This window comes from Pagrus pagrus (assembly GCF_965226575.1).
Source record: "Pagrus pagrus genome assembly, chromosome: 12".
In the NCBI taxonomy this organism is placed as follows: domain Eukaryota; kingdom Metazoa; phylum Chordata; class Actinopteri; order Spariformes; family Sparidae; genus Pagrus; species Pagrus pagrus.
The window spans coordinates 23,947,653-23,974,943 of NC_140196.1; the positions used below are offsets into that span (position 1 = coordinate 23,947,653).

Consider the following 27,291-nt stretch of genomic DNA (forward strand, 5'->3'; position numbering starts at 1 on the left):
CAAGCAGGGCTTGACTTCTTTTCTGTTTTTTGTTGGAATGGAGACCTTGGCCCAGCAAAAACCTGCACAAATAGATACCACACAACAAACAACCCCCACACGTTATCTGTGGTAGAACAAGTATAAATGCTATCAATATGTAGAAATGTGTAGATAATTTAAGTAATTCATCATTTACTTCACCCCAATAAAGAAGACCAATTTAGTGAGGGTCTAAATAGTTGCGGCTGTTTTTGGATGACAGAGTTTATTGCAGAGGGAGTCTGCAAAACCTTTTAAGGTTTATCTTGGTTTGTGTCCTGAGTCCTTGGGGTCCAGAGCTGGTCAGTTTGCCTGAATGTTTCACCTGGTGCCAATAAGTTCAGTTATAAAGTTATATATGTGAAGTAACATTTACTTAATCTCTGATAATGCTTTTAGTGACAAACCCACAGAGAATTATTAGGCGACTTTGCACTTGCCCTCAGCTGAAGCGTTTCAGCCCAACAGTAAAGCAACATAAAAACGTGCTTTTGTGTTATCCTGCTGAAAACCAATAAACCAACCAACAAACGGACACAGGCGAAAACATAACCTCCTTGACGGAGGTAATCACTAGATATAACTCTATTGTTTTGCTATGGCCACAGCAGCGCATGAAGATGCAGTGGCTGGTAGCTCCACCGAATAATGCTTCACTTTAGATTTTTTTAACCGTTGCTTTTTTCAGCTGTGTTGCTGAAACATGTACTGCTTAAGGCTGAAATACTGTCGTCATCATCACTGGAGAAGAAAGTGGGTGTTTCGGACTAAGAGCAGCGTCTTTCAACCATCCAACCAGACTTGCTGGACCGCCCAAGGGAGGAAGAGAGTCGGAAAAAGTCAGCCCTAATGTCTGGTCGCAGGACAAGGAAATGGACAAAATGGGACTCTTTTTTTCCATCGGAGAAATCTGGGAAATCAGAGACTGTTCTGCCCACAGAGACCTGTCTCCACCACAACATCACGAATCAAGCTGTTGAACTCGATGAGTGGACTGTGTTCTGAGCTGACAGAGCACAGAGCTACAGCGGGAAGAGGAGAGGTGGACGAGGCAAGGTGGACTGACATCGATGCTTGGTGGTCACACACAAAGTCGATGGACAGTGTTTCCCAGATGTCGAACTTAACTAACCCTAACCAAATTTATCATCAGCATCTTGTTGCTGCTCTTTACATACACCATGACGCAGATTCAAAAGATGCACTACGTGTTTATGTATATTTCTATATTCACAATTATTAACTGTATATTTATATATTCAAATAATTTGTGTAGCATGAAGGTGTTTACAAACTTTCATTTTGTTATGCAACGAGTTTGTGGCTAGCTTTTTAACAGCCCGAGTAAAGCAAATTGATTTTGAAACAATTATCATGGTAATGACAGTATTGCATATTCCATGTTATAGCTGAGTGGACATACCCTTAGGACCAAACAGCCCAGGGTTTGAATTTAAAATAGTATGTCAAAATGTCTATTGCCTATTGACGACATGTAACAGGAAAAGAGTTAGCCTACTCTGAGTGAGAAACCCCTGGAGAATTATCACCCAAAACTGCAGTTGTTAGTCACTTTCAGCCTCTTTAGCGCAAATTTACTGTACTGGTCTCTCAAAAATACAATTTCTCGCAGGCAGTAGGTTTTCAGTTCTTAAAACACTAATGTGCACTAATAGTTAGCCGCTCAACACCTCAATGACAGAGAAACAGTTAGCAGCTAACGTTAGCTTAAGAAAATTGACATTTGACAAGCTAATGTGCAAGATATTACTCTAAGGAGTTGGTAGAAACAAAACTGGAGCTAACAGGAAATATTGGACTTACATTTGTCAGGTGGACGGAAACACGTCTTCAATACTTCCTCCGTGTTTGGTGGACGTCTGAACAGACAACTGCTAGCTAATATGTTAGCTAGAACAACTTGAGGCAACAGCAGGAAAATGCCAAGTGAAAACACGAAGCCTGTTGTCTCTCTTTCCTCAAGCAGACCCAAAATAAAACTGACTCACAGAACTTCTAAACAACTTCCACAAACAAAGAGTAATATGCTCTCTTGTTCCCTCACATTTCCTCTGTTCCATCAAAATGCTGCCTTTCAGCATGAGGTCTATCCCACAGGTCAATGGAAAGTGAGGTTGTAGGTAACGAGTTGCAGGTGCGTTAAGACTAATGGAACACACCATAAGACGCTTTCTCAGTGTTTTGAATGAAGATGACTGCTCGAAATGAACAGTCCTGAGGAACAGGACTGTTCATAATTTTTTTCCTACAACTTAAGAAAAACACTGGATTCACAGTGTTATCCACCAGGCATTACAAAGAATATTGTGAAGTCTGCATAAATGCACCTGAGTAGCATTTTATCGTCACTTACAGTAATTGACACTGCGTTCTCTTTCTCGATGTAGCTTTTTTTTTGCTGCTGTTGTTGCTAGTTTTGGACTTTATGGTTTCTGTAACATTATTTTTGCGAGGACCTCTTGTGTTTAGAAGCTCCTCTAAACTGTCAACTGAGGTGAAGATCAGATATTGTGTCCAAATCCACCCACTCCATTCACTACTTCCTACTCACTACCTAGTGAGTTCTATCTAGAGGACTATATAGTGAGCTCATCATTCAGAAGAAAAACACTTGTGGACACCACTCTGGTCATTTTTACCCTCCAGCGCAATAAATGATGAGTATATAATGCTTAGTTGGCACCACTTTTTACGATGCATTGTGGGATACTTTGAGTCAGTTATATAGGGGATACTCATCCCCAATACACATTTGGACAGTACCACAAAATGGCGAACTCACTATGTAGTGAGTAGTTAGTGATTTCGGACACAGCCAAGCAGTCATGGCAGGATACTGAATATGTCTATCCTTTTTCAAAAGCACAGCTGTAACTAATAACATTAATGATGGCTCTTTTTTTTTTAAAGGCCCATTAACTCATAACAGTGTGACAGAGCCAGCATGCACAACACCGGGACCCTGACACTGAAACCGCTACATGGACTTCAGTCATCGTTAAGTTAATTTTATTATTAACACCTGTGCTTTTCCTGCTGTGATCATCTGCTTCTGATCTGACACAGAGAGAGAGCTGTCTTCCTACTGAACATGTGCAGTGACTTACAGAACACACACGACCATAAAGATGATGGTAAGTTATTCTCGATTGCTTGCACGTACACAGAGAGAGAACTTTTCTTTTAGTGTACTCATTTACTACAATGATAAACTGCATTTCTGCAATGACCCAAGAAAGAACACCAAGCATTCACTGTGAAGTTTTCTGCTATAATGTACATAGGGTTGCTTATGGGCAGGGTTGCCAGACTCACTGGGTAGTTTCAAGTCAGACTAGGCAGCACTTCCGCTCCAGTTGTGTACAAAACCCACCTTGAGATGTTGATACTGAACTGCTGAGCAAATACCAAACAGCTGAGCCCAACTATGCTATGCAGCCCCCTAGTGGTGCCAGCACATAGATCCATCATGTTCTTTCTGTTTATTTCTCCCATCTCCTCCTCTCATCACCATCGGGTTAAACAGAGAGCGTTTGTGTTACACTTTGAGGGTGTGTGATCAAAGTAACTGTCTATTACATAAGTGCTGGGAACTCTGACACTAAAACTGACTTGGTGGTGTCATTGTGTTGTTTTACTGCAGATAAGGAGCACAGCATGGAGTATACGTCTTTCATCTCCCTTTTCCTCAACCCTTTCAGTTGGGTTCAATTGGCAGATGCACTGTATCACAACCGAGTTATCATACCATATACATTTGCTTAGCTATGTTATTGAATTCTAACGTATTAGTCTTATGAAAAATTGAAGGAAATTGTAAGTGTAAAAAACGTTCTATTTTCATTCCTTTAAGGGTCATTAAAACAGATATTTATAACAATACCGTATACTGTTGAAAAATGAAATCGTGATATGTTCCAAGAAGGTTATGGTACTCTGAAAATCTCATACCGTTGCAACCCTACCTTCACTGCATCTCTTTTGCTCTAGTCTGGCAGTATCTTGGCATTCCACCAGTCCAGACGTGTCTAAACTAACTAACTCCACAAAAATAACAATGAAATATCTCAGACCCTACTGTAAAAACTGTCTGATCGAGCCAAGGGAAACTGCCATCAAAATAATTCATTACAGACGTGCTACAGTCGGATGCTGAGCCAGCCCGGTCTTCCTAGGTTTTTTCACTTTGGGGCTTGACAGACTCATGTCTGTGCAGGAAAAGGGGGAAGTATGCATTTCACCACCTCACCAATGTTACAGGTTCCCTCTACATTATTACTTCCATCCATTAACTCTACAGGGAAACTTCCTATTAATCAATAATCTGGCGAGTGATGTCCCCGACCTCAGAGCAGATTACTCAAATTCTCTGAGCCACGGGCCCTGTGGATTTTCTTACTTTTTGCCAGAGACTCCCACGGTCTGAAAATCTCAAATTATCTGCTGTTAGTGTGAACAACTTAACCACAAATGGAGAGAATGATTTATTAAATGAACATGATATAAGAAGGCAATTAGTAGTGACTATTTTAAGAGTCATTTGTTAACACATTCCATTCAGCTGTTCAATGCCTTGTCTACCAGGGAGTGAAGTGCCACAGTGGCTACAATCCTTCTAAGACTATCATGACCCTTCTCACACATAAACTCCACATTATGGCCTCAACCAAGGCTCACCATTTATTCGCCTTTGTTTGTTCACACTGAACCAAGCAGCATCGGCGTAAAGCTGCTCCAGTGTGTCAATTCATACAGCACGTCAGCGCTGCGGAACCAAAAGAGGCGCGACGGTTCACATCATAACGTTGACATCCATGTCTTTTTTTAACGCGTGTCCCTGTTTCCTCCTGTTAATCTAAACATGTATTCGCTGGTCGTTTATTATCATATGGATGCTGTTATAATGTGTTGTGGTTGAGATCCTGACCCATCATACATCCTGGAAAATAACAAAGTTATGTTTTTTGCTCTAAATTACAATATCACTGTCAAACAGAAGACCCTGTCTGACTCTCACTCACGGGGAGGGATGCTGTTTTCTGGGGGAAAGCCTCAGTCGGGAGGGCTGACCGTCACGGTAAATTTTTTCTATATAAGTTGCCAGAGACAGTAACTACAACAACACAATAGTGGAAGGCAACAAAGACATGGTGAGTTAAGGTTTTTTGCTCTGAATCACGCCGCATATTCACTGCCATTCAACTGCAGGAGCCGCCTGGCTCCGCTGTTCGGGACAGAAGCTGTTTTTCGGGGAGAAATGTGACGAAGAGTCAGTAGGACAGACAGGACGACAGAGGCTTTTCCACATACAACTGTGGTATTTTTTTCCTCATATAAGTTGCCAAAGACACTACCAGTTACTACGTTGCTGTTGTTTGGGACATTTCTCTTTTATTTGATGAGTGAAGGATCTGTTTAGTTGTCAGACTGTGAACACCATCAGACCGACACACCCCTGATCTGCGCCTACGGCTTTTCCATTCACACAGACGCTGTCTCGCCTCTGCAGCGAAACTGTCCCCCCTCTCCGCATCTGTGACTTTCACACAGATGGCGGGGTGGAGTATCGGTGCATGATTCCTGCACTGAAGGGGCAGTGTGAATGGGGCTACAGTCTAATAAATGTGTAACAGAAAGGCTTTTTCATATGCTTTTGACACTCACATATAAGAAGCTGTTGTGATAAGCCTGTGGAGTCCCTGTCCTTTTGACATACGTTTGCCAAATTGTGTGTAGCCTACAGAGCCCCGCGTAAGGAGAGCAAACAGAAAACTCTAAGGCTGGATGAAAGAAAGGCCCTCCTGTGTGTGGACAAGGATATGGTGGGAAGGGGGTGGTGTGTGTGTGTGTCTTGGGGGCTGGGGTTGTTGCCATTCATGCATGCACAACCTCTGTTGACATACCCTACTTTTACCATTCTGTCCAGCAACCAATTTGGTTATGCTATAGGAATACAAATGAAACATAAAGAACATGTGTATGTACCACAACTACTATTTTCATTAACGATGAGTCTGTCAATTACTGTTTTGATTAGTTGTTTGACTATAAAAAAGACAGAAAATAGTGAAAAATGTCATCACAAATTCCCTTGTTTTGTCCTACGAACAGAAAAAAAACCAAACATATTCAATTTATAATGATGAAAAATACTAAAGATTGACATTTGAGTAGCTCGAACTCGAGATTTTTAGTGAAGTACAGAGTTAAGAAATTGAGTAAAACCTATAAATGCTGTCATTACCGATCACATATGATTTTATGTTATTAATTAGGGCCTGAGTAGGAAGTAGTATGTTTATTTTTCCAACTATAAGTTGTGACTCAAAAAAAAAAGGCCGACTCAGCACATAACCTGGTCACAATTTTATGACAAACTAACTTAAGAGATCCTTAGCAAGTGTTTGTCAAGGCTAGGGTTACAATATTAAAATACAGCAAATTTGGTATTGGCCAGATGTACCCAAATTAGGGATGCAGGATATGAATTGGGCAGATAAATTATTGGCTGGATATCGAGAATCATTATTAGCTATTATTTGCTTTATCTCTGAAATTATAGCCGATTGCCAAACTGCTTTCATGGATTTAACAAGAGCTGCATCAACAAAATATGCGTGTAGGTTGCTGTATGTATCTTTACAGCTGGTTTGCAATCCATCAAACAACAGAGGAGAAGTAGAAAAACAAGATCTAAAAATATAAAAATACAAAATCATGTTGTAACATGACAGTACATCACTTTATAAGCAATGTGTTTCCTGGGAGTCAATTATACTTTTGACTTGTCTGATAACCTTCTGTGGCTCAAATCAAACTGATACAGTGTGGTTGAACGATTTCCAATAGAAACAGTTATATCAGACACTTAGTAAAGGCCAATGATCTGACTTTAGGTTTTAAAATAAGATGAGATAAGATATAATTGTCCCAAAGGGCACATTTTGCTACGGCAATAGAGCTGCATACAGCTAGAATCAACTTAACTATGTAACTATGTATGCAATACGTAACTGACAAGACAGTAGAGTGGTACCCAAAACACAAATATAAGTTTTAGAACAGGTAAAATAGAGCCTCACTGCTATATCAGTTTAGCCGATATTGGCCTATCACAGATGTATCATTATGTGCCGATATGAAAACTCTTTTCTTTACAGAACACAACACAGAAAAAGTATTTTTGAGGTGTGTTAAAATCATTAAATTCACAGTGAAGTCTACTGTTTCAGTGCCTTGACATCATTTTGGACAACAAAGTGTATTGTTAAACTGTAAAATATCCTTCCTCCATTACATAACTCTGACACAAGTGTTCCACATTTGAGGGATCACTGTGTGTTTATGTGTATATTCTGTGTATATAAGAATATCCACCATGTATCAATAACAGAATTTTTTAACTTCATAATATTGGTTAAGGTAGATTACGTGTTTAAGTTAAAAAATGAATTAAGGTTGTCAACACCAATACTTCCCCAGCCCTCGAGCTCCCAGTCTGGACCGCTAACTGCACGGCTTATTGAGCTTACTCGCCAATGGTGATATGCAAATATATGAATTTGACAGGTCGCCAATTCATACATATTGCAGCTTTAAATGATGGATCCTTACCAAATTTCTACACTTTCAAATATGGATATCGGGATGACAGTCCTCCATCAATCTGGGTCTAATATCAATGAAACTGTTTAGAATGGGTAGAATAATGACATGTATACAGCTGGGCCCCATAAAAACTACATAGTATTTGGGCATACTATAAGTTGTGTGGTGATTATCCATTAGCAAACTATGCTATTGATATATATCACCAATGAAACTCAACTGGTCTCCATGACATGCAGTCAGAAACACATCTCAACACAGAAATAGCCCCTCCGTCTCCCCCTCTCTCCCCACAACAAGGGGGAGGCCACGACCAGTGCCACGTGGGACTAAATGGCAGCTCTCCAACCTTCTGCATCACCCTGTGGCTCCCTCTGCCTGGGACCCCCTCTATTCTATAACCGTGTCCCCTTCACGGACACACGTTCATGTGGTTATTTTCCCCAATGATCACTTCACATTTACAGCCTCTATGTGAAACATGTGGGCAAAGTAGCTGATTCGGGAGAATACAACCAGCCTCCCGCTCATCACCCGGTTACACAGCAGACATGCAGAGTTCAAACCCAACAATCTCCCTCCCTCCTGTGAGAAGGCGCTGTCTTACCGTGGAGGTGAGCTCTCGTCTTTTGCCTTTGAGAGCGCTGCTGCACATATTAGGTTTTCTTCCGCCAATATTGGCATAAAAAAGTTGCATCACCTTGGTTCTTCCGTCTCCGCTCGGTCACAGCCGGGCCAATAACTCCTCCTCAGGCCCCTCCTTTCTGAGCTCCTGAGTGCGCGGGGGTCAGAGGCAACATGTGGGTGAGGGCTCCCTGCGGGTCAGACACACACTGCCTCAAACTGCTGGGTCACATGCTGCATTTGCCGTAAAGACGATGCTAGATGGCGAGTTAATTGTGTGTAAAAGCAATTAAGCATCAATCAAAGTCATTTTACATTTTTAATTTTTAATTCAAAACCTAATTTGAGTGACAAACACACACACACAGGGATGATCACATAATGATATCACAGATGTTTTACCGGCATCTCAACACAGTGCATTTTTTAGTGTCCTCCTCTGTGAAGCTGCACGTGCTCAGTGGAGGAATGAACGCATGTGTTGCTCATTCTTTTGTTGTAAGAGCGTGCCGCAACGATTCCTCACACACACCCTTGTGATTTTGGCTGTGCGGTGTGTGAGAGTGAGAGAGAGACAGAGTGTGTGTGTGTGGGTTTGCAGGTGGTTTGTAAATCACATGCTTGCATCCGATCATCTGTGCACTGTGCTTTGATGATAATGCAAATTCAATTCTGCAACAGCCCAGTCAAGGCAGAGGCACAATGAGTCAACGCGATGCTCCAGACAGGTGTGGTAGCCTCGGCTACAGTATGCCACCGGTGACAGATGGAAGCTTCCACGTTTTGATAGAATAGAGGACGTGTCACGGATGAAAGATGCAGCCGATGAATGGATGATGGCACTCCAGAGGTTTTGGCATGCAGATGCGGGGTTTACCTTGTTTGAGGACCGATCAGGTTGTTGGGTTGTTGGGAACGCGGAGGAGGAGGAGGAGGAGGAGGAGACACGCATGCAGGCGCGGCGATGGTCAGGCTGGGGTGAGAGGAGGGAGGTGAGGGGTGGCGGTCAAAAATTCTGCTGCCTATAGTCGTGTGCCTCAGTCTAAGGCTGCCTCACAGAAGTGTCATGAAGATTTGGGGAATAAAAATGCATTCATGTTAAAGCAATAAGATTGAGAATAAATGGGCAGTGAGATACAAACATTGTTTATAACAGTGTTATAAAAAAAGAGAAATATTCCCTTCCACACACATTGCCTCCCTCCATTGGTAGAGTTACTTTAATTAGATTAGTTTTTTTTTCAATCGCTAACATGCATTGGTCAAAACTGGAGTCAAATTGTCAAAACTCTTCACACAGGACCAAACTGTGAATCATTTTTCGTTGCTTTCGCATTAAATGCATTCAGACCACGTTCTCCCATCCCCATGACCCTCATTCATACTCCTCCACCTGTAAAATACTTTGTATTTGCAGCACATTTTCAAATGTTAACACAGTTTTCAAAACAGTTAAAAATATATTCACATCATAGTTTTCCAATAGTTATCCATATTGGCCTAAAACCTGGAAATCAGTCAGCATTTTTGCACTTCCGGTTCCCTCGCCTCAATGTCAGTGTTTTTTTAATTGTTTTTTGCTGAAATGCCTGAAACGAGGACTGTTGTTACCACAGGTTTAAGATATTAACACGTTTTGAACATCACTGGCACCCATCTACAGAGCTTCAGTGACTTTGGTGAAGTGAGATGTCTTCACATGAGCCCAAAGGATACTTAAAGACAACCCCCACCCCAGCCACAGTCTGTTCACCCTGCTGCCATCTGGCAAAAGATACAGAAGTATCCGCTGCCGTACCACCAGACTACAGGATGCGAGACTTCTCAATACATCATCAACACTCCATTTTCCAAAATAGATGTAGCATGACTCAAACATTGTTTCTTTTTTTAAAATCCTTGTGATCTAAAAAAATTACTATAAATTTACCTTGTACCTACTTTTGAAATTGGGGTTTTGAGGTGTTCTTTGGGGGCGTTTATTTAAGGTGAGTTTATACCAACTATTCATGACAAATTAAAACTTGCAGCAGCATTTTCAAAACAGTTTCATCTACCCATGCATCTTTGGTTACTTTCCTCATCTCCAGCAGGGGCAGCATGTGGGTCAGTTATGTCCAGTGCATGACTCCCTCGGATACAGACTCGATATAGCAAAGACTTCACAACTGGAGCACATGACAATAGGACTGATTCTTTAATCAGAAAAGCTTGCAAACAAACTGGCATCTCCTGCATTACAGGAGGCAGCTTGGAAAAAGTTGTTGTTTTTGTTGTGTCACAGAGTAAATATAAAAAATGTAAACATGATACAGTGAAACTTAAACTTCCAAATAAATAATTAAATAATTCCAGCATAGATGTCAGAGGCATCTCACTCTAAACATATGTGCTGCTGAAACAGTTGCATTCACAACATTTCAGATCTTGAGCAAAGATCTTTTATACGGGTCAGACGTGGTGTGAGAATACCTTGTTACTGCGGCCTGTTGATCTGTTCTATGCGTGATATTACAACACAGTGACATATTTACATCAGAGTATTAAGGTTGTGTTTCAGTGTTTCTGTGGCCCAGGCGCCTTTAACAGTAGGCTACTCACAGGCATTAAAAAGTCATCTTAAACATTCGACTACTAAAGTTAGCAGGTTGCCAGCATGGACTGTAAGTGCATTTTCGATGATGCACGAAAATCTTTCGGTCCATGTTAAGGTTTTGGTGGCTTACCATTTTTAAAAAGCTTTCGGAGACCAGTTTCAAGTGTCTCTATAGCATTATTTTAGGATTCACACTAAAACTACATTATGACCTCTTTCAGTCAAACATGTGTCATTCAAACATAACATTTCAGAAAATGTGTATCACATATTTGTCTAAATGTGCGTAATCACCTGGGGAGGTTTCATGGTGATTTATTAGGTCAATGTTTACCGTTTACTGCTCAACTGTAGTGTCGCCTTCAGAGGATAATCTCAAAGTACTACAGGCTAAAAGCTAAAACAAATGCATAATCCAAATGCAAATGAACACATGCACCAAAAAGGCAAGAGCATGCAGAGGCGATGACCTGGGAAATTTTAAGAAGATAAGGTGCGCAAAGCAGCCCTTTTGCACCACAGCTATGTAGTCATTTCCTGCAACAAAATGAGGCCACGCTCTGGAAACGTCTGTGGGTATGACTTCCTTGAGACTTTCAAATGTTTTAGAGGCTGGGGTTTTTCTGTTCCATTTGTCATCATGCTGTTTACCCAGTTAAATCTGTGTTTCACTGTCATTTCATTCTATTTGTATCTTCAGTATGCAGCTATATGGAGATGTATCTAACATCAGTAAATGGAGCAGGTGGCACTTTCACAGATCAGAAAGATAGTTTTTGCAAGAGCACATGGCGCATTAAAAGTTACGTAAAATGACCATTTTGGAATATTGCAGATAACTTATGGACAGACAGAGTAAAAGAAGCCCCTTCTTAATTGTTAGTGTGGCTATTACAGCTAATAACACAATAGACAGCCTCTCTCTCTTCTTGCTTCAATTATGTCCGCACATGATTAATAATTATGTTTTCTGCTTTTATATTGTATTGTTCGTGAGCACGTGTGATAATTGAGTATGCCTTGAGGATGTTGCGAAGACCCTGACGGCATAATTCTGAATGAGCATTGATTAAATGAAGACATGTGACTACTGTGTTTTGTGTGTCACATGCAAGTATTATGCCCACTTAACAGATTGTAGAAAAATGTTCTTGCCACATTGCGGTAGTACAATAACAAAGGTTTGTCATGTTGTCCTCAGAAAACAAATAATAGTTTTATATAGTTAAACTATATATACAGTACACTATATAGGCTCCAGGAAAAGTAATAAGGGCCCCCAGAGTAAATCTTGTCTATAGGGCCCCATGTTTTGGGGGGCCCATCGTCCTCACTGCAGAGACTTTGTCGCTCTGTAATGCCACCTATGTGATTTTATGGCACTTCCTTAAAAAGAGGCCGATGCTGTCACTGCTTCTGGAAGGACAGTCAAAGCAAACAAAACAAAGTGCTAAAAGATGCTAAAACACTCTACAGAGTTGATGATAGTAGTGCAGATTTAGCACATAAATATAAAGCCACTAAAATGACTGTGTTACTCTTATTACAAAGCTGTTGAGGATGATGGTTTCTGTTTTTCTTTTCAGATAAATTCTACAAGATAATTTGCATCAAATCTTTTTCATATGAAGTTAAAGTTGCTACAAGAATCTTGTATTTTGTTGATTGTGGCGGCCCCTGTGGACCAAAGCGAAACAAAATAAACCGTGTATCAGTGCAATACCACCAGACTACAGAGCAGCTTCTTCCTTCAGGCTATGACACTCCCCAATTCAACACTCTGGCACAAACATTTTTTTTAGCCTGATGTTCTTGTTTGCTTATGTAAGTTGTGTAGTGGCCTAAGTTAATACTGAGACTGTTTCAAAGCCGGATCCTTGTAGCGTTATTTGCATATTAAGTTTATTTTGAACTACAGTGCATATTTTTGCATGGATGGATTTTTGCACTTGCCCCTCAGGACTGGTTGAAGGATATAGATTTTTTTTTTCTTCTTAATTGACTGACAGACTTGACTGTTGGGCATATACCAGGATTTGCAGGAAATGCAGTCTTATACAGACTTGTGACTTCTCTCAAACTCTGTATTTTTGGAGCAGTTTTAAAACTGGTAGATGCTGTGCTCTTTCGTGAAATCTGAGCTCATCTGGAAATTTGACATTCCCCTCAGTTCACAGTACTGATGGTGTCGTTTCAGCTTTGCAGCATCATTGACAGCTCCCAGTGATACAGGGAAGTTTGAGCTCCTCCTGACACCAGAAGCTAAATCAAACCCTTTTGATTAACTACAAGACCAGTATGTCACCTATCTTCTCCCAATCGCCCATATCCCATGTTTGCCTTCTGTTGCTTGTGTCCTCACATTCTCTCACCTTCCTTATCTTTTTTTATTTCATTTTGTGATTTCCTACCTCTGCTTGAATGCCTGTCAACCATGCTGTAACATGGGCAGAGGGTTATTACATTCCACTGAGGTGTTTATTTGTAGCTTGGGAAAGTGATAACGATAACCACAGCATATGAAGACCAAGTTTTTCCGGCTGTCAAATATAACACAAACCCTGTGGGGGGGACAGATGACTCAAAATGTATATTTATCATATGCATATATATACAACCTTGTTTGTCACAAATAGTTCATAAAGGATCAGGCACCCCTAGTTTCTGCTATGGTAACAAGCAGTTTTTCCCGTGCCCTTTCTTTGACCTCAGAGATAATAGTTGAGTGTTTAGGGAGTGGCATGTCCGAGAGAAACCCCCCTCCGCATGTGTGTGTTTCCTGCAAGGAGTGATCCATAAGCTTGATTTCAGGGTCCACTGATGGTGTAAATTGAAGCATACCATCACTTAAACATCAATAATTCTATGAAGACTTTTAGATTTTTGCCCTACTTTCTCCCCAGAAACACTGGCGGTGGAGTTTGACTTCTGACCTAGTGACAGTTGACAAAACCCAGAATCCTTTGGGTTAGGCAAACAAGGCTACAGGGGCTCACATAGCTTTGCCTCCTTGACGACACACACATGCACACACACAGAATACTAATCTACCATTGCCACTAAAGTGAACTATAATGGTGTCATGTTACAAAGTGGTTCAATACACGATATTGACTTTTATTGACAATTTAAAAAATAGTCAATGAGTTATTGAATAAGTGCTCATCACATGCTGTTTTATTGCATTAACAGTGCAAACAACTGAATATAAATGTTCTTTTTTTAATATTTCATAGTTTTTTGGGTCTTTTTTTATTTATTTACTTTATTTCTGATTACTAATTGTTTCTTTTTCTCTTTTTTGTAAGAATATATCTTTATGTAACATAGTCATGTGTGGTTATGTGTACTTTGCCTGTTTTTAAATTAATTCATTTTTAAAATCACTGTAAATCTCTCAGTCCATCAATAGTGCTAATTTATATGTTGTCGATATGTACATGTAACAAAGCCATGGAGAGTCACTATTTGGTCAACAGTAACTGGAACTTCAACTATGAGATTCTGTTTTTCTGTTTGCATTTTCCCCCTCAATCCACACTTCCTATGAGCAAATCTGGGTCAGGGTCAGGGTCACAGGGAGCGGGAGCCTGTCCCAGCATGCACTGGGGACAGGGAGAGTGCACCCTGGACAGGTCGCCAGTCAAAAAACAAAACAACATACATATAACTGGGCAACCACATGCACATGTAACCGAACATGAAAGCCCTTTTCCACATGAGGAATATTTCCAGGAACCCAGGGACAATTATAGGAATTTGGGAAGCTTGCCTGCATTTTGATTGGAGGAAGCAGAGTCTCAAAATGATGCATGCTCTTGGACTAGTTCTTATTGATGGTTAAGGAACCATGAGGGTGGAGTTCAAAGTGCTGAATGTTGCTCACTGGTCACTCGCGATTGCCTCTGTACAACTTGTGTACATTATTCAGTCCCACAATATGCAAGAAATTATAATCAATCGAATAACAATATGTTAGTAATCTCATTAACATACTGGCTCAAAAGACCAAAAGCTAAATGAGCACATTTTTAATGAAGACTACATTATCTGCATTTTCTTAAGTGCAAAATATTGTGGGTTGTAAAACAATCAGCCTTAAAATGCAAGCAACAAAGACAACCTCTCTATCCATCACATGATAGGGTATTATTGATTTTGGCCATCTAGTCTTGTTGTGAAACATGCTGTCATATAATATTTACTATTTGTCGACCATACGCAACGTTATTGACTTTGAATCTTGCAAGCTTAATGTTAGCTTTTTGGCTTAAAGCTGAGCCAAAAGGCTGTATGAGCTTTGCATACTGGTTTATCTCCTGTTGTATCTAAGGTTAATACTATTTCCTATTTACATTGGCAATCACACTCAGGATGTGAAGCTCAAATGTTGTACTGCTGTGCTCTAGGGTGCAAGTCATAGAAGTGTCGGCAAATTGTTATAATTTCATAAAGCGGCTGTGGCTCAGGGTTAAAGCCAGCGTCTTGTTATTGGAAAGTCGCTGGCTCGATTGTCAAAGTGTCAAAGGGCAAGATACTGCCCTGATGTGCTGGGCAGCACCTTGCATGGCAGCCACACCATCAGTGCATGAATGTAAGTCGCTTTGGACAAAAGCGTCTGCTAAATGTAAATGTAAATTTCACTGCTGCCAGATTGACTAGCAACTGTAAAGACAATGGATAGATAGGGACATCGGACCATATTTCAAGGTAAAACGACAGGTTTGTTAATCGATTAGCTTCCATTAACATTAGACAACAGCTAACACTAGCATTCAAACACATTCTAGCTAACATTACTGTTTGATATGATACTGCTTTGATACATTACAATTACGAAATGTGTACATTGATTCAGAAATAGCAACACACATCTTGTAATCAAATGGTAATGTTAGCTAGGAAGTATTTAAATGCTAATATCAGCTAACGCATTATCAACTCTGTTGTTTCACCTTGAATTATGGCCAAATGTGCCTCTAGATTTTCACTATTCATAATCTATTCAGTTGCTGATCCATTGGGAAGCTTTAAAATGCCAACAATTTGTCAGATTAGCTACATTTATATGACTTTAAACTTGGAAAACAGCAGCATTACATAATCCCAGCATCCAACTTTCCCACCTAGAGCGTGACGTTGGAGGTATCTGGCTGCCGAGTAAATAAGTTAGATGGCTCTGCCGACTGAAGCTGGGCTCACTCACGATGCCGCTCATGTGATCTCATAGGGAAGCAGACTTAACAAAAAAGAGATTAGCATGGTGCAACAACTTGTTGTAGTAACGCGTTGCAGTGAGAAAAAAACAAAAGCAGAAGGTTAAATGAGTGGGGAATTTTCTCTTCAGCGTTAACTTGAGGTAAGATTTTAAGTTTCTGTCAACAGTAGTGTGCTAACTAACGTTCCCCTTAAGGTCTACATGTTTACTGTTGCTTGGCAACACCATCAGCTGCTCTGGGATGCCTCTCTCATTGGCTGTTGTGGTCCAGCTTGGAAAGTAACCTACAGATTTAATCGTGCACATTTTAAATCCTAAATATTGAATGTGATTGATACTACTTGGGCCACCCTGATGAGTCTGTTAGCAGTTCAGGAGGCTGGATCTGTAAACCCCTCACACTACCAGATAATCTGCGCTGAACAGTATGTTTTGAATGGGCACTACACTAGTACATATATATGAGTGAAACATATTGATTGCCCACAAGCGGTCACACTTGTGTAGCCTCTTTCTGAAAGCACATTGCTGACAACACAGAGGCGATCAGTGTGGTTCAGCACTGAGGATGCAGATGTAGGGATGTGAGAGATGGTGGAACACTGTGAGGAGAACAGAAATTGGCCACAATTACCCAATAAGTGATGGCACAGTCTTATTATCGGACTCTTCAAAAGTCCAGCTGCATGATCAGACTCTTTCACTTTCATTATGAGAGAGATAAAAGACCGATCACGAGACATCACTTATTCAACCACTGCTATAAATTGATGCACTGAGTAATAGCAGGTGCTGGTTGCTTCTTCTTATTAGTACTACTTCTTCTTTTTCAGGCTGAAAGCCGTGAAAAACAGGAAGGAACGCATTCTTCCTTCATATTACTAATATTTAAAATCAAGACAGACACATACAACTGTTTTTGCTAATAGCTATTCTCTACACGTTGCTCGGAGGATAAGTCTAATCCATGTCTGCAGATTTGTGTACAGAATAATAGATAAGCACTGAGGGCTTCAGCACACTCTGTTTGAAATTTAATTTGGCATTTCTCCAAAAGCTGTCAATGTTCCCTGCAACAGATGAGGAGAATGGATGGAAAGGTGAACGTGTGCCAGTCAGTCTGATTTTTCTAAACCCCAACACCCTAATTAAGTGTCATTTATTTTGATTTAGTTCACTGTATGAAAAATGGATTTAAATTAGGGACTGCTTCAGGATTAGCTTTGACTCCAGCTTTTAGTTCCTTCAATTAACGGTTATTAGAGCACCTGTGCAGCTACGTGAGGCGGTTAAAAGTCCAAGTGCTGATAGATTCTAAGCACTCATGGAATGCCTGTTGTCAATTCAAATTACTCAGTCAGAACAAAATGTTGTACAGCTCCCGTAAGTCACATCCATGAGTGATCCTCATTGGAGCTTGAATGCTAAAACGTTTTCATCATGGTTAAAATGACAAAATTCAAACAATATCCGAAAAAAGAGACTGGCTTCAAGGCTAGAGTGATGTGTGTGAGTGTTGTGCATAGTTACAGACTAGTATATCATTCTTTATTTCAAAAGTGTAAAACTGTTAGTAATCCCCTTTTTTACTGAGTGTGTCTGTAATTCCATTACATCTTTTTTTTCTGTAACTTTAACAGAATACTGTCACCTTTTTTTGTATCCTGATAATGTAATCCCATTACAAGTTTTCCTTTTCTCCCCAAGCCTGCTTGTACTTGACTTGAGTACTTCCATTTAACGCAGCTCCGTACTTCTACTCCACTACATCCCAGAGACAAATCTTGTACTTTGCACTGCACTAACTTCATTAAATCATGTTTCTCCAGATGTGCTGATAATACTATCATACTTTTACTTTACTTATGGAAAGCAGGTCTTTCACTTGTAGCAGAGTATTTTCACTGTGTGGTTTTAGTACTTTTACTTCACTAAATGATCTGAATTCTTTTTCCACCACTGCCCCTGGTGGTCCCATCTATCACTGTCAATATAATTATGTGTGTTATGTATTGAAATAGGAAATCCACCTTATTGTAAGAATCTGTATTTCTGCTTTAATCGTACACTTTTTTATTGCCTCTCTAGCGATTTAATTTCCTTGTTGTTTACACTAACGCTTAACAAGATAGAGTTACTGCTGATAAATTACCATCCACGCCAAGTGACACCCAGCTCTCAGGAGCAGTCAGAGAGGTGTTATACTGTCTCTGTGTGGCTAACAGCAGCACCTGCATGACAAGTCACTGATCTCAGCTGTCTGAGCTACCACACAGGCTCCTGAAAAAAACTATTCCAAATGAACACAACTCAAACACAACTGCTGAGAGATCACTTTCACTGCTTTAAAACAAACATTTGACCTCACTCAGGCAGATGTATTAAGTCAGGAGAGAGTTTAAACGTAGCTTGTTATGGGCCTTTTTCCCAGAACACTTCTTCATGTGTCACAGTAGGAATAGCACAGGTGTAAATAATTAGATGAATGACATTCATTTAAATGCTTCAGCTGCCGGCTCGCTGTCACTCTGTCATGGCTTACTGACACCTGAACAGAACTGAGCCATTGTTAATGTTATGATCAACACCGGTGCTTTTCCTTCTATATGCCAGTGTCTGCAGTGAAAGAGGCTGATCGCTGTGTTTGTTATTATCATCAAGTCTGTATTTCTACTTTAGGCTTGAATTTTTCTTTTTATTGCTTATTTTTGCAACTTAATTTCCCTTTATTGTTTTTACTCTCCTGCTTGACAAGATACAGTTCAGTGTTGACCTATCACCTCCAAGCCTGAGTGACACCCAGCTCTCAGGAGGAGTCAGTGTGACGTATACTGTCTCTGTGTGGCTAACAGCCGCACCTGCATGATGAGTCACTGATCACAGCTATACAATCTGTCTCTACTCCCACATAGCCTCCTGAAATAAACTCATTAATAAGATGTCTTTTGATAAGTATATCACAGAAAATGTTGATTTTAGATTTTAGACCATTATTATTGTCATATTTGTGTAAAAAAATTGGAAAAGCCAGAGCTGATAAAGATCAACATCCAAAAGATTAATGATTAAAGATGCTAAAGAAGTCCACTGAGGACTAACTGTCCAAACTGGATTGGGTGCTTCACCTAAGCCTTATAACAGCAGGGAAAAACCTGCATGTGTGGTTAAAAAGACAGCTTCTGTCTGTTGATGATGGCCTTACAGTTCACTACCACTGTACTGGGAGATGATATGCTGTTAAGTTTGCATGTACAAACTTATAACTTATAGCATTTGTGAAACTTTGTGTAGTACTTTAACCGCACTTCAGAAAACTCAGGATTCATCTACTGATGCTTTAATAGGCAACAGATAATTGTGAAAGAGTTTAAACATAAAGAAAAGCTGCATTTTGTCATATCATATGGCTCTTATGTTGTAAATGAAAAACAATATGAACAATATGCAGAGGACTGATACATACATTTGCTGTGTTCCTCAGTGACCTCACCTTGGATATATCCTTCAAAACACAGCTCTGCAGAAGAGAACTACAGATGGGTTTTATTAGAACAAGACATAAAACAAACACAGGGACTTGATTAGCCTGAACACAGGAGACAAGCATCACTAATTAAGACAGTTGTTCCTAATAAGCCTAATTAGCAGATAATGAAGACTGTATGTGGAAACTAATCCACTGAGGACATCTAGTGGAGAAACTAAGACATGACAAAGAACGCAGCACAGTTCATCCTCCAGACCGGAGGCTCTACACTGGTTTCTACATGAAGCACAGAGGCAGCAGTGATGGGACTGAATTATTAGTGGAAGAGGGTTTTAGAAAATAGGTGTAACTTAACTGACAGCAGTGTATATCACTGCAGGCAGAAAGAATCTAAGACACAGCAAGCACCCAACAAAGCAATCAGCAATCTGTCCAGTATAAGTATTTTAGACAAGTATTTTACTGTTACTTTAGAGTAATTTAAATAGAGTAATGCACTTTTTTAAAAACGTTTTTTCTTCTTACATTTACACTTGCTTGCATGTGATGATATGTTAACATTTTACTGTGAACAAGACAAAAGAGAAGAAAGAATACTTCAATCAATTCTGTAAATACCCTGTGTTGTGTGTTTCTGTATTTTGTAACTGTAATCTGATTACTTTCTCTGGAGTGTGGACGTTGGTGCTGCTGCAGGTGGTGATTCATTCAAATAACTGCAGAGGTGTAACCTTGGTATGAGTGGCCGTACATGACAGCTCTACAGCTACAGATGCCTTCACTTTCCATCTCAGCTTCCACTGGGGATGCTCGTGCTTTTGCTTTGTGAAGAGATGTTTCTATACAGTCTTGATTCAGGCAAGCTGGTTTGTTTGTTTTGGTATTAGATATCTTGGGGCCTGTCTGTTGTATTCTTCTTCATCTCTTGTGTCTTGTTTTGGCGCTGCTCGCTCTGAATCCTTCATGAGTGAAATATCTTTGATCAGCAGAGTTTCCATCAGAGCAGGGTGAGTGAGTCTTCTCCACACTGCATGTTATATCCATCTCTTTGTTCGAAGGAGCACAACAATGAATTTTGATCTTTTTAAAAATGAAACAGTCCTGCTCCTTTCACAACGTTCAGCCTATTGCTTTTAGCAAGTGCATCAGTAACATGCAGCAGTCTGGTAAACACAGCCTATTGGACCAGCCAGATGTTATGACACATATGAACAGTAGAGGGCAGTCTCTTATAGGCAGTGATGCAGAGTTTGACAGGCACCTAAACATACATGCTGTCTTAACATCTCTTGGAACTATGCTTATTGGGTGTGTGTGTGTGTGTGTGTGTGTGTGTGTGTGTGTGTGTGTGTGTGTGTGTGTGTGTCTGTCTGTCTGTGTGTCTTGTAGGGCCAAACCTTAATGGTGGTATTGTATTGTGAAAACAAAATATGGCATTTGCAAAGTGTCACTTTACTTCACAAATATGATACAGCAAAACAAATATATATATTTTTATTCTTCACTTCAAACTTCTGGTCAAATTGAAAGTGGGTCATCTTTGGCTGGTGGGAATGTGTGCAGCCCTGCCAAAGACCCTTGAACTACACCTGCAACTTGTGAAGATGTTACTGTACAACTATAACATCGGTTTCTCTCGTCATGGACTGTCATTAACATGCTGAAATTGTGGGACATGCAGAGGACTTGGGATTTACATTTGGAATGGGGACAACATGGCCTTTGTGTTCCCTGGCAATGGACCGGTGCTGACAGACCTGCCTAAACTCCTCTGGACTGGAATGAATCGTGTGAGTGGGAAAAAAGTCAAAGACAGACATTCTGTATTTGTAAAAGTACTTTTATTCTCTGAGCCCTTAAGCACATAAAAACAACTGCATTCTTGAAAAATTAGACATCTGAGTGGCAACTCTGTTTCAAGTACAACACTTCAACCATTGGTCGCAGGGGATTTCTTCATTCTTAACACATCTTCCATGACAAAAATACACGTGTGTTGTATAAACACTGAGCTGTAAATAACATTTGTACTGAGTAAAGTGAGGGTGAATTGACATTTGGTGTTTAGGATCCTGAAAATGGGACTGAAAATTAGTTTAGTACCTGAATTTGTTAACGTCGCTCAAGCAAATCCTCACAGGACAAAGAACAAATCTATGATATGTATTACTGTGTAGATCAACAAGCTTGAGAAAACAGAGTAAAAAATGTCGATAAAAAACCCTGATCTGATTTGATTAGTATCAAAGATATAAGATGTAAACATTACAAAAATACTTTTTACATATGCACACAGTTATGGGTCCGGCCCACAGTGAGGTTTCCCCTTTAGGAAGCAAATGCACAGTCTGGTTAAGGCACTCGCTCAGCAATCAATAACTTATTTCAAAGACAGAGTGAGGACATGTCTTAAATACAAAACAACTATAATTTAGCCAAAGTTAGTCATATATCCACAGATATGTACAGAGACCATCAGCATTTGTTCTGTTTCTGATGGAGAGGCACTTGACTTCTGGAAGCATAACAAGTTGCAACAGGAATAAATGTGTGGCACCTCAGGAGATAAAATGACTTATGAAAAGGTTGCTTTAAACTCTCTATCAAGGCACCACACATGTTCTTAAGTCCCTACAGGAACGTTTGTTTCAATTGTCCAGTACTGAGGGACCAACTCGTGCTTCTTCTGGGATGCTCCGGGCATGACCCCATGATGGATTTGGATACAAAAGTGTCCAGAAGTTTTAATGTGGCCTACATGTGCCTCTTCATGTGGAGAGCCAGGTGGTCACTGCGTGAAAAGGCGCGCTCGCACAGATGACACTGGAAGGGTCGGTGTCCAGTGTGCTTTCTGAAGTGACGGGTGAGCTCATCTGACCTGGCGAACTTCCAGCCGCAGCCTTCCCAGTTACAGTGGTAGGGCTTCTCGCCTGAGAGACAAGAGACAGGGCTTGGTTTAGATCACATTGCATGAACAGAACCAAATTAAATCACAATGAGTAAAAATGACATGAATTCATTTGTGCTTCTGTGCTCACCTGTGTGTGTCCTCGTGTGGGCTTTGAGGTGGGAGCTCTTGGTGTAGGTCTTCCCGCAGCCTGGGAACTCGCAGCTGTGCGTGGCTGCGCGTTTTCTGGCCCACGACCGGCGGCCTCGCTTCTGTTTGATGCTCCCCGCGTCGTCCTGCGCGTAAAACTCCAGCAGCGACGGCGACGATGGAGGGGTGAGCATCATCCCCTGCATGGAAGCCGGATGGTGCTGCTGGTGGACGCGGACAGGCTCTCTGTGCATGCTGTACTGCCCTTGATACTGTGGCAGACTCTGGTGTGTGTACTGCGGCTGGTAGGGCGCGTTCATGTACTGATTTTGGAGATGGTGTTGGTTGGGGTGATGAGAGCCAATGGAGTTCATTTGCGCCAAATTGCAGTCTGTGCGTCCCTGAGGTTCATGGTGCTGCATGTGGTGCGCACCGAAACCTGTCAGCGCACCTGGCAGTGTAGCCTGGTGGTGCGTAAAAGCCGCGGAGCGCATTTGTTGTCTCTCATACATCTGTCCCATAAAGTCCCCTGCGGCAGCCATCATACAAGACTGACCCACAGGCTCGGTTTTTATTTTGTATCCAAGCGGTGGAGGAGACGTGGCCGCTTGGTGATGAGCGGGAGGAGCTGGAATGGTGACCGAATTCAACGCTCTCAGCTCGGTGTACTCCAGCCCGTCTCTCGCCTTGCCTGCGCTCTCCGGTGAACTGTCCCCCGGGTAATTCATCTCTGGCGTCAGCAGCTCCGCCATGAGACTGCGGACCGGGCCCTCGCTCGTGTAGCTGACGGTGCCGTGGTATCTCTGCGCGGCCAGGTGAGGAGGAGGGTTGTCGCCGCAGTCCGGCACGGAGCTGCTGCTGCAGCTCTCCGGTGACTCCGGCAGGGAGTACGCGCACTGCTGCTGCTGCGGCGGGGAGATGTTCCCGCTGCTGGTGCTGCCGTCTCCAACATCGGTGCCGATTGTGTTAGACAAAATGAACTCGAGGTCCAAGAACTTTCCCAGCTCGTCGTCGTCCTTGGGGGGTAAAGCAGGAGACTGCCGGATGCTGAACTCCACTTCGATGAGCGGGTTGTCTGCGCCGCCTCTTGCGCTGCTGTTTGCACAGTCATCCACCTTACACAGCTGCAGAGGAGAGCGAATGGGAGCGAAGTTAGAAGAAGTTGCTAGTGTGAGCCAACAATCAGAACTAAATGTACAAAAATATACAGATTCCGAAATTTAAATCATCTACTTACGTTGTGGAACTGTTTCCCTTCCATCACACTTGGAAACGATGTCACAGCAGGCATCAGTGCTTCAGCCACAGCCATGCTGAGTCAGTTCAAAACAAAACAGACAGAGTTAAAAAAGTCTCTCCTCTCTGTCCATAGAGCGCCGGTTTGGTAATGTTGACAGCTGAGTGAATGCAGGATTCAGAGTGTGTGTGTCAACCGTCCTGATGGAGCCTCTTATAGCTCCTTGACTAATACCGGGAGGTGTGGCTTCCACTCCCCCCAACGCACACACACACACACACACCTCCCCCACCGCAGCCAGCAGCGCAAACATCAAATGGCATTCAGGTGCGTCAAGCAGGTAAGTTCATAAGTGCATAACGTTTAACCAAAAGGATCATTCACGATTCAAAAAATGGAGTCAAAACTTCACTTCACTTCAGGAAACTTCTTCCAGAAGACTTGTGACAATTAACTTTCTACTTGTGAAACTTTGCCAGAGGATTATTTATAAAAATCTTCGTTTTTCCTCAATGTATTTTCAATCTTAAGTGAGACGGAAAAAAACGTGAATGAATGTGCGAAGCATGAAGATGTCAAATGCAGCTTCATTTCAGCAACTCATCTCATTTCTCTCTCAGGGGAAACCCAGTTCCCTCGAGGCAGGTACAGGGGGCGACACCAAACCTGGCTAAAGTCGCGGAGTGCAGGAGAGTCCAAATTCCAGCGCGTAAACACACTTCCTGACCATTTTCATTGTAAGTGAAACTATTTCTTCAAATGTTAGACAATGAAAGCCTCTTAAGAGAGACTGTGTGAGGAAAAACGTGATCAACTGCTGGCCCTAAGCCCAACAAGGTGGTGACTGACTCTCCGTGCCTTTCGTTTTACAGTTTCGTCCCGGCCTCTTCAAACACACACACTCACACACACACACCTTGTTAATTTGTCCGGACTTGATCCCTGCATGTTTAACACAAACACAAACGTGTGAAGCGGTGGCTCATCGAAACAACCTGTTTATCTCGGTGTCAACAAAAGGACGACATGTTTCTTAATGATCTCCCCCCCAGCAGCCCTGCGAGCCCCCTGCAGTCATATGGTAATGTGCAGGTGGATGGGTGCAGACAGTGGAGACCTGAGAGACAGACAGAGAGAGAGAGAGAGCAGCTTTAGAAATACAACTTTATTGTTTGTTATTATTATTATTATTATTATTATTATTACGTTTTGTACATATACCGTCTATTAATCACAATTTTGGAACAGTGTTTGTGTGTGAGTGTGTTCTATTGCTCAATAGTAATATGCTAGAATCATTTTTTTAAATTATAAAAACCTCTTGTTAAAAAACCCTATATGCACAAAACTACGTAACCATTTGTTACATTGCTATTCCATTTAACCACTGGAATAGATGGAGTGGTTTATATTAGCAACTGCAATCAACCGCAACAAACCAAGCCTAATAAACAAGAGGCAATATATCGACCATTAACAATTTAATCATTTGTACATAAGAGTTATAACAGGCTGTCAAAGCTTACATGAGTCAACATGTTAAAGTGTCAGATAACATATTGTACATTTGATTGTAAATGACTTTCTGGGAAACTCTACAAACATATACATCCTGAAATATTTCTTTATTTGGTCATTTATGGTCATTTCTTTTATCACCGTCAAGTATTTCAGGTCAGAAAAAAAGTTGTTCAGTTTAGCAACCAACTTTTCTAGCACCTGGTCTTACAACGATTGGACTTTGGTTTGATTTTTTAAATCCCAAAGACCGCAACAAGGGCGAAATGAACAAACGTGTCTGTCTCCCTCTGCTCCTGCAGGTGTTGTGGAAGGCAGCGTCCTGCAGCCCTCTGCCTTTATACTCAGTTATTTTTAACCAGCTGGGCTTACGCAAAACGAATTCCGGTTCTGTCCACGAGCCAAGTGGAAATTGACTCTGTTTCCTGAGGAAAAACTTGACACTCGCTTCCTCTACTTTCACTCTGCAGTCACCTTTGGATGCCTAGCGGAGGATACAGACATGGAGCTGCTTGTGTGCACGCAGACCTTTTTCTTTTATAACATCAATAATATATATTAAGAAAAATCTTGTGTTTGGCCAACACAATAATGGTTAATGTAACATGCAGTATTGTGCAACGTAAGCCTGTTTCCACATACTGAATATGATTTAGGAAATATAACAAATAAAGCCCACTGAATAATGCTATAATCCCGTCCACTGAACAGAAACTATCCTCTTTTTCATTCCATCAAAGGGATTATCAAACCCAGGTCATGTAAAAACCAAATAGCCAAGAACAGAGACAGATACAGATAAAGAATTGCCCTGGGCTCAGGTTTCTCCTTTTGTGACTCTCTTTTCTGAAAGGGAGGAAGTCTTCCAGCTCAAGTGTTTTCTAAACACAATTACTTAAGATTACAGTTAGGCAGACATACAGAGAGAGCCAAGGCATCTCATCCTGGGTACACTCAAATGTTTTCCACGTAAAGATAAAAAAAAGTTGTTTATCTTGGTCAGTTGTTTGTGTTGCTAAGCTTAAAAGTATCCCTGTTCCCCTTAAAATTATTCCCTATGGTCAGGCCTATTCTCTCTTTTCTTTGATACAACACGTTTGAAGCTAGAAAAGCTTTCTGAAGAAACTGCTGTGTGAACGCTGGATGTTGAAAAGCTGACGCCAAACCGCACTGCTGGCTTTATAAATGTAAAGTATAAAAAAAAAAAGGAAAGTATGAAATATGTCGAATAAGATTTGTTGAAAAAAATCTGGTGCGGAAAACAAAAACTTGCTGGCTTTACTTTGTATAGAGAAGCAGTTGAAGATACTATGAGTTTGAAACGTTGGAAAGGGTATAATTAGTATGAATGGGATTTAAAAGTAGTATATTAAACGTATAATGTATGAAAGATATGGGACATTACACAGTTTGAATTGAGTTTCTGGCTTATGAATGAATGATCAAATGTTGAAAATAGTTGGAAAAGTGATAAAGGGATGAAGGATTCAAGATATAGTGTAAGCTGGGAGCTAAACTGCATTGCCAGCTTAACTTTTAAGCATCTGAAGGAGTAACATCTTAAAGATTGAAATTTCTAGCTGAAGGTATAAATGTGTAGATGAGACTTCAAAAATGCTTTGCTTCAAAAGTGTGAGAATGTCGATTAAAAATGGATTCAAATGAACGTATCTGGGACATGATGGGTGGTGTTGACAGGCTTGTGTGTAAAAGATAAAAAAACTTTGGAGCCCAAAGACTCATTGTGCTAGCTGCTCACGTGTCTTGCTTTGATGCTCAGGACAGATGCAGGAATTTCCACTGGAATCACACAGCAGCATATTGGGAACTTTGCATACTGTGAACTAATTTGATGGGAAGCTTGTTACATGCAAATTTCTGCAGGCTTGTGCAGGAAAATGTACTGTACAATCACTGTCAACCC

General features: G+C 41.0%; 2 protein-coding genes and 1 long non-coding RNA gene across 3 annotated transcripts in view; 1 reads left to right on the plus strand and 2 right to left on the minus strand.

The window, feature by feature from the left end:
* Window positions 1-19,577, minus strand: part of slc6a9 (solute carrier family 6 member 9) — a 92,391-nt gene extending 72,814 nt beyond the window's left edge. The window contains exons 1-3 of the mRNA XM_084369081.1: window positions 19,552-19,577; window positions 9,152-9,322; window positions 8,258-8,465 (exon numbers count right to left, since the gene is read on the minus strand). The gene's annotated coding sequence lies outside the window, so the exon portion shown is untranslated. The remainder of the gene's footprint in view (window positions 1-8,257; window positions 8,466-9,151; window positions 9,323-19,551) is intronic.
* A 1,823-nt stretch (window positions 19,578-21,400) lies between these two features.
* klf17 (Kruppel like factor 17) lies at window positions 21,401-24,042 on the minus strand. The gene is made up of 3 exons (XM_084369996.1): window positions 23,850-24,042; window positions 22,614-23,736; window positions 21,401-22,505 (listed from the first exon to the last, which is right to left on the minus strand). The coding sequence occupies exons 1-3, from the start codon at window positions 23,922-23,924 to the stop codon at window positions 22,330-22,332; spliced, it is 1,374 nt and encodes a 457-aa protein (XP_084226122.1). The 5' UTR covers window positions 23,925-24,042; the 3' UTR covers window positions 21,401-22,329.
* A 68-nt stretch (window positions 24,043-24,110) lies between these two features.
* LOC311266583 lies at window positions 24,111-27,088 on the plus strand. The gene is made up of 3 exons (XR_014623735.1): window positions 24,111-24,189; window positions 24,470-24,586; window positions 25,670-27,088. It is a non-coding gene; the product is annotated as an uncharacterized lncRNA (long non-coding RNA).
* The last annotated feature ends 203 nt before the right edge of the window (window positions 27,089-27,291 follow it).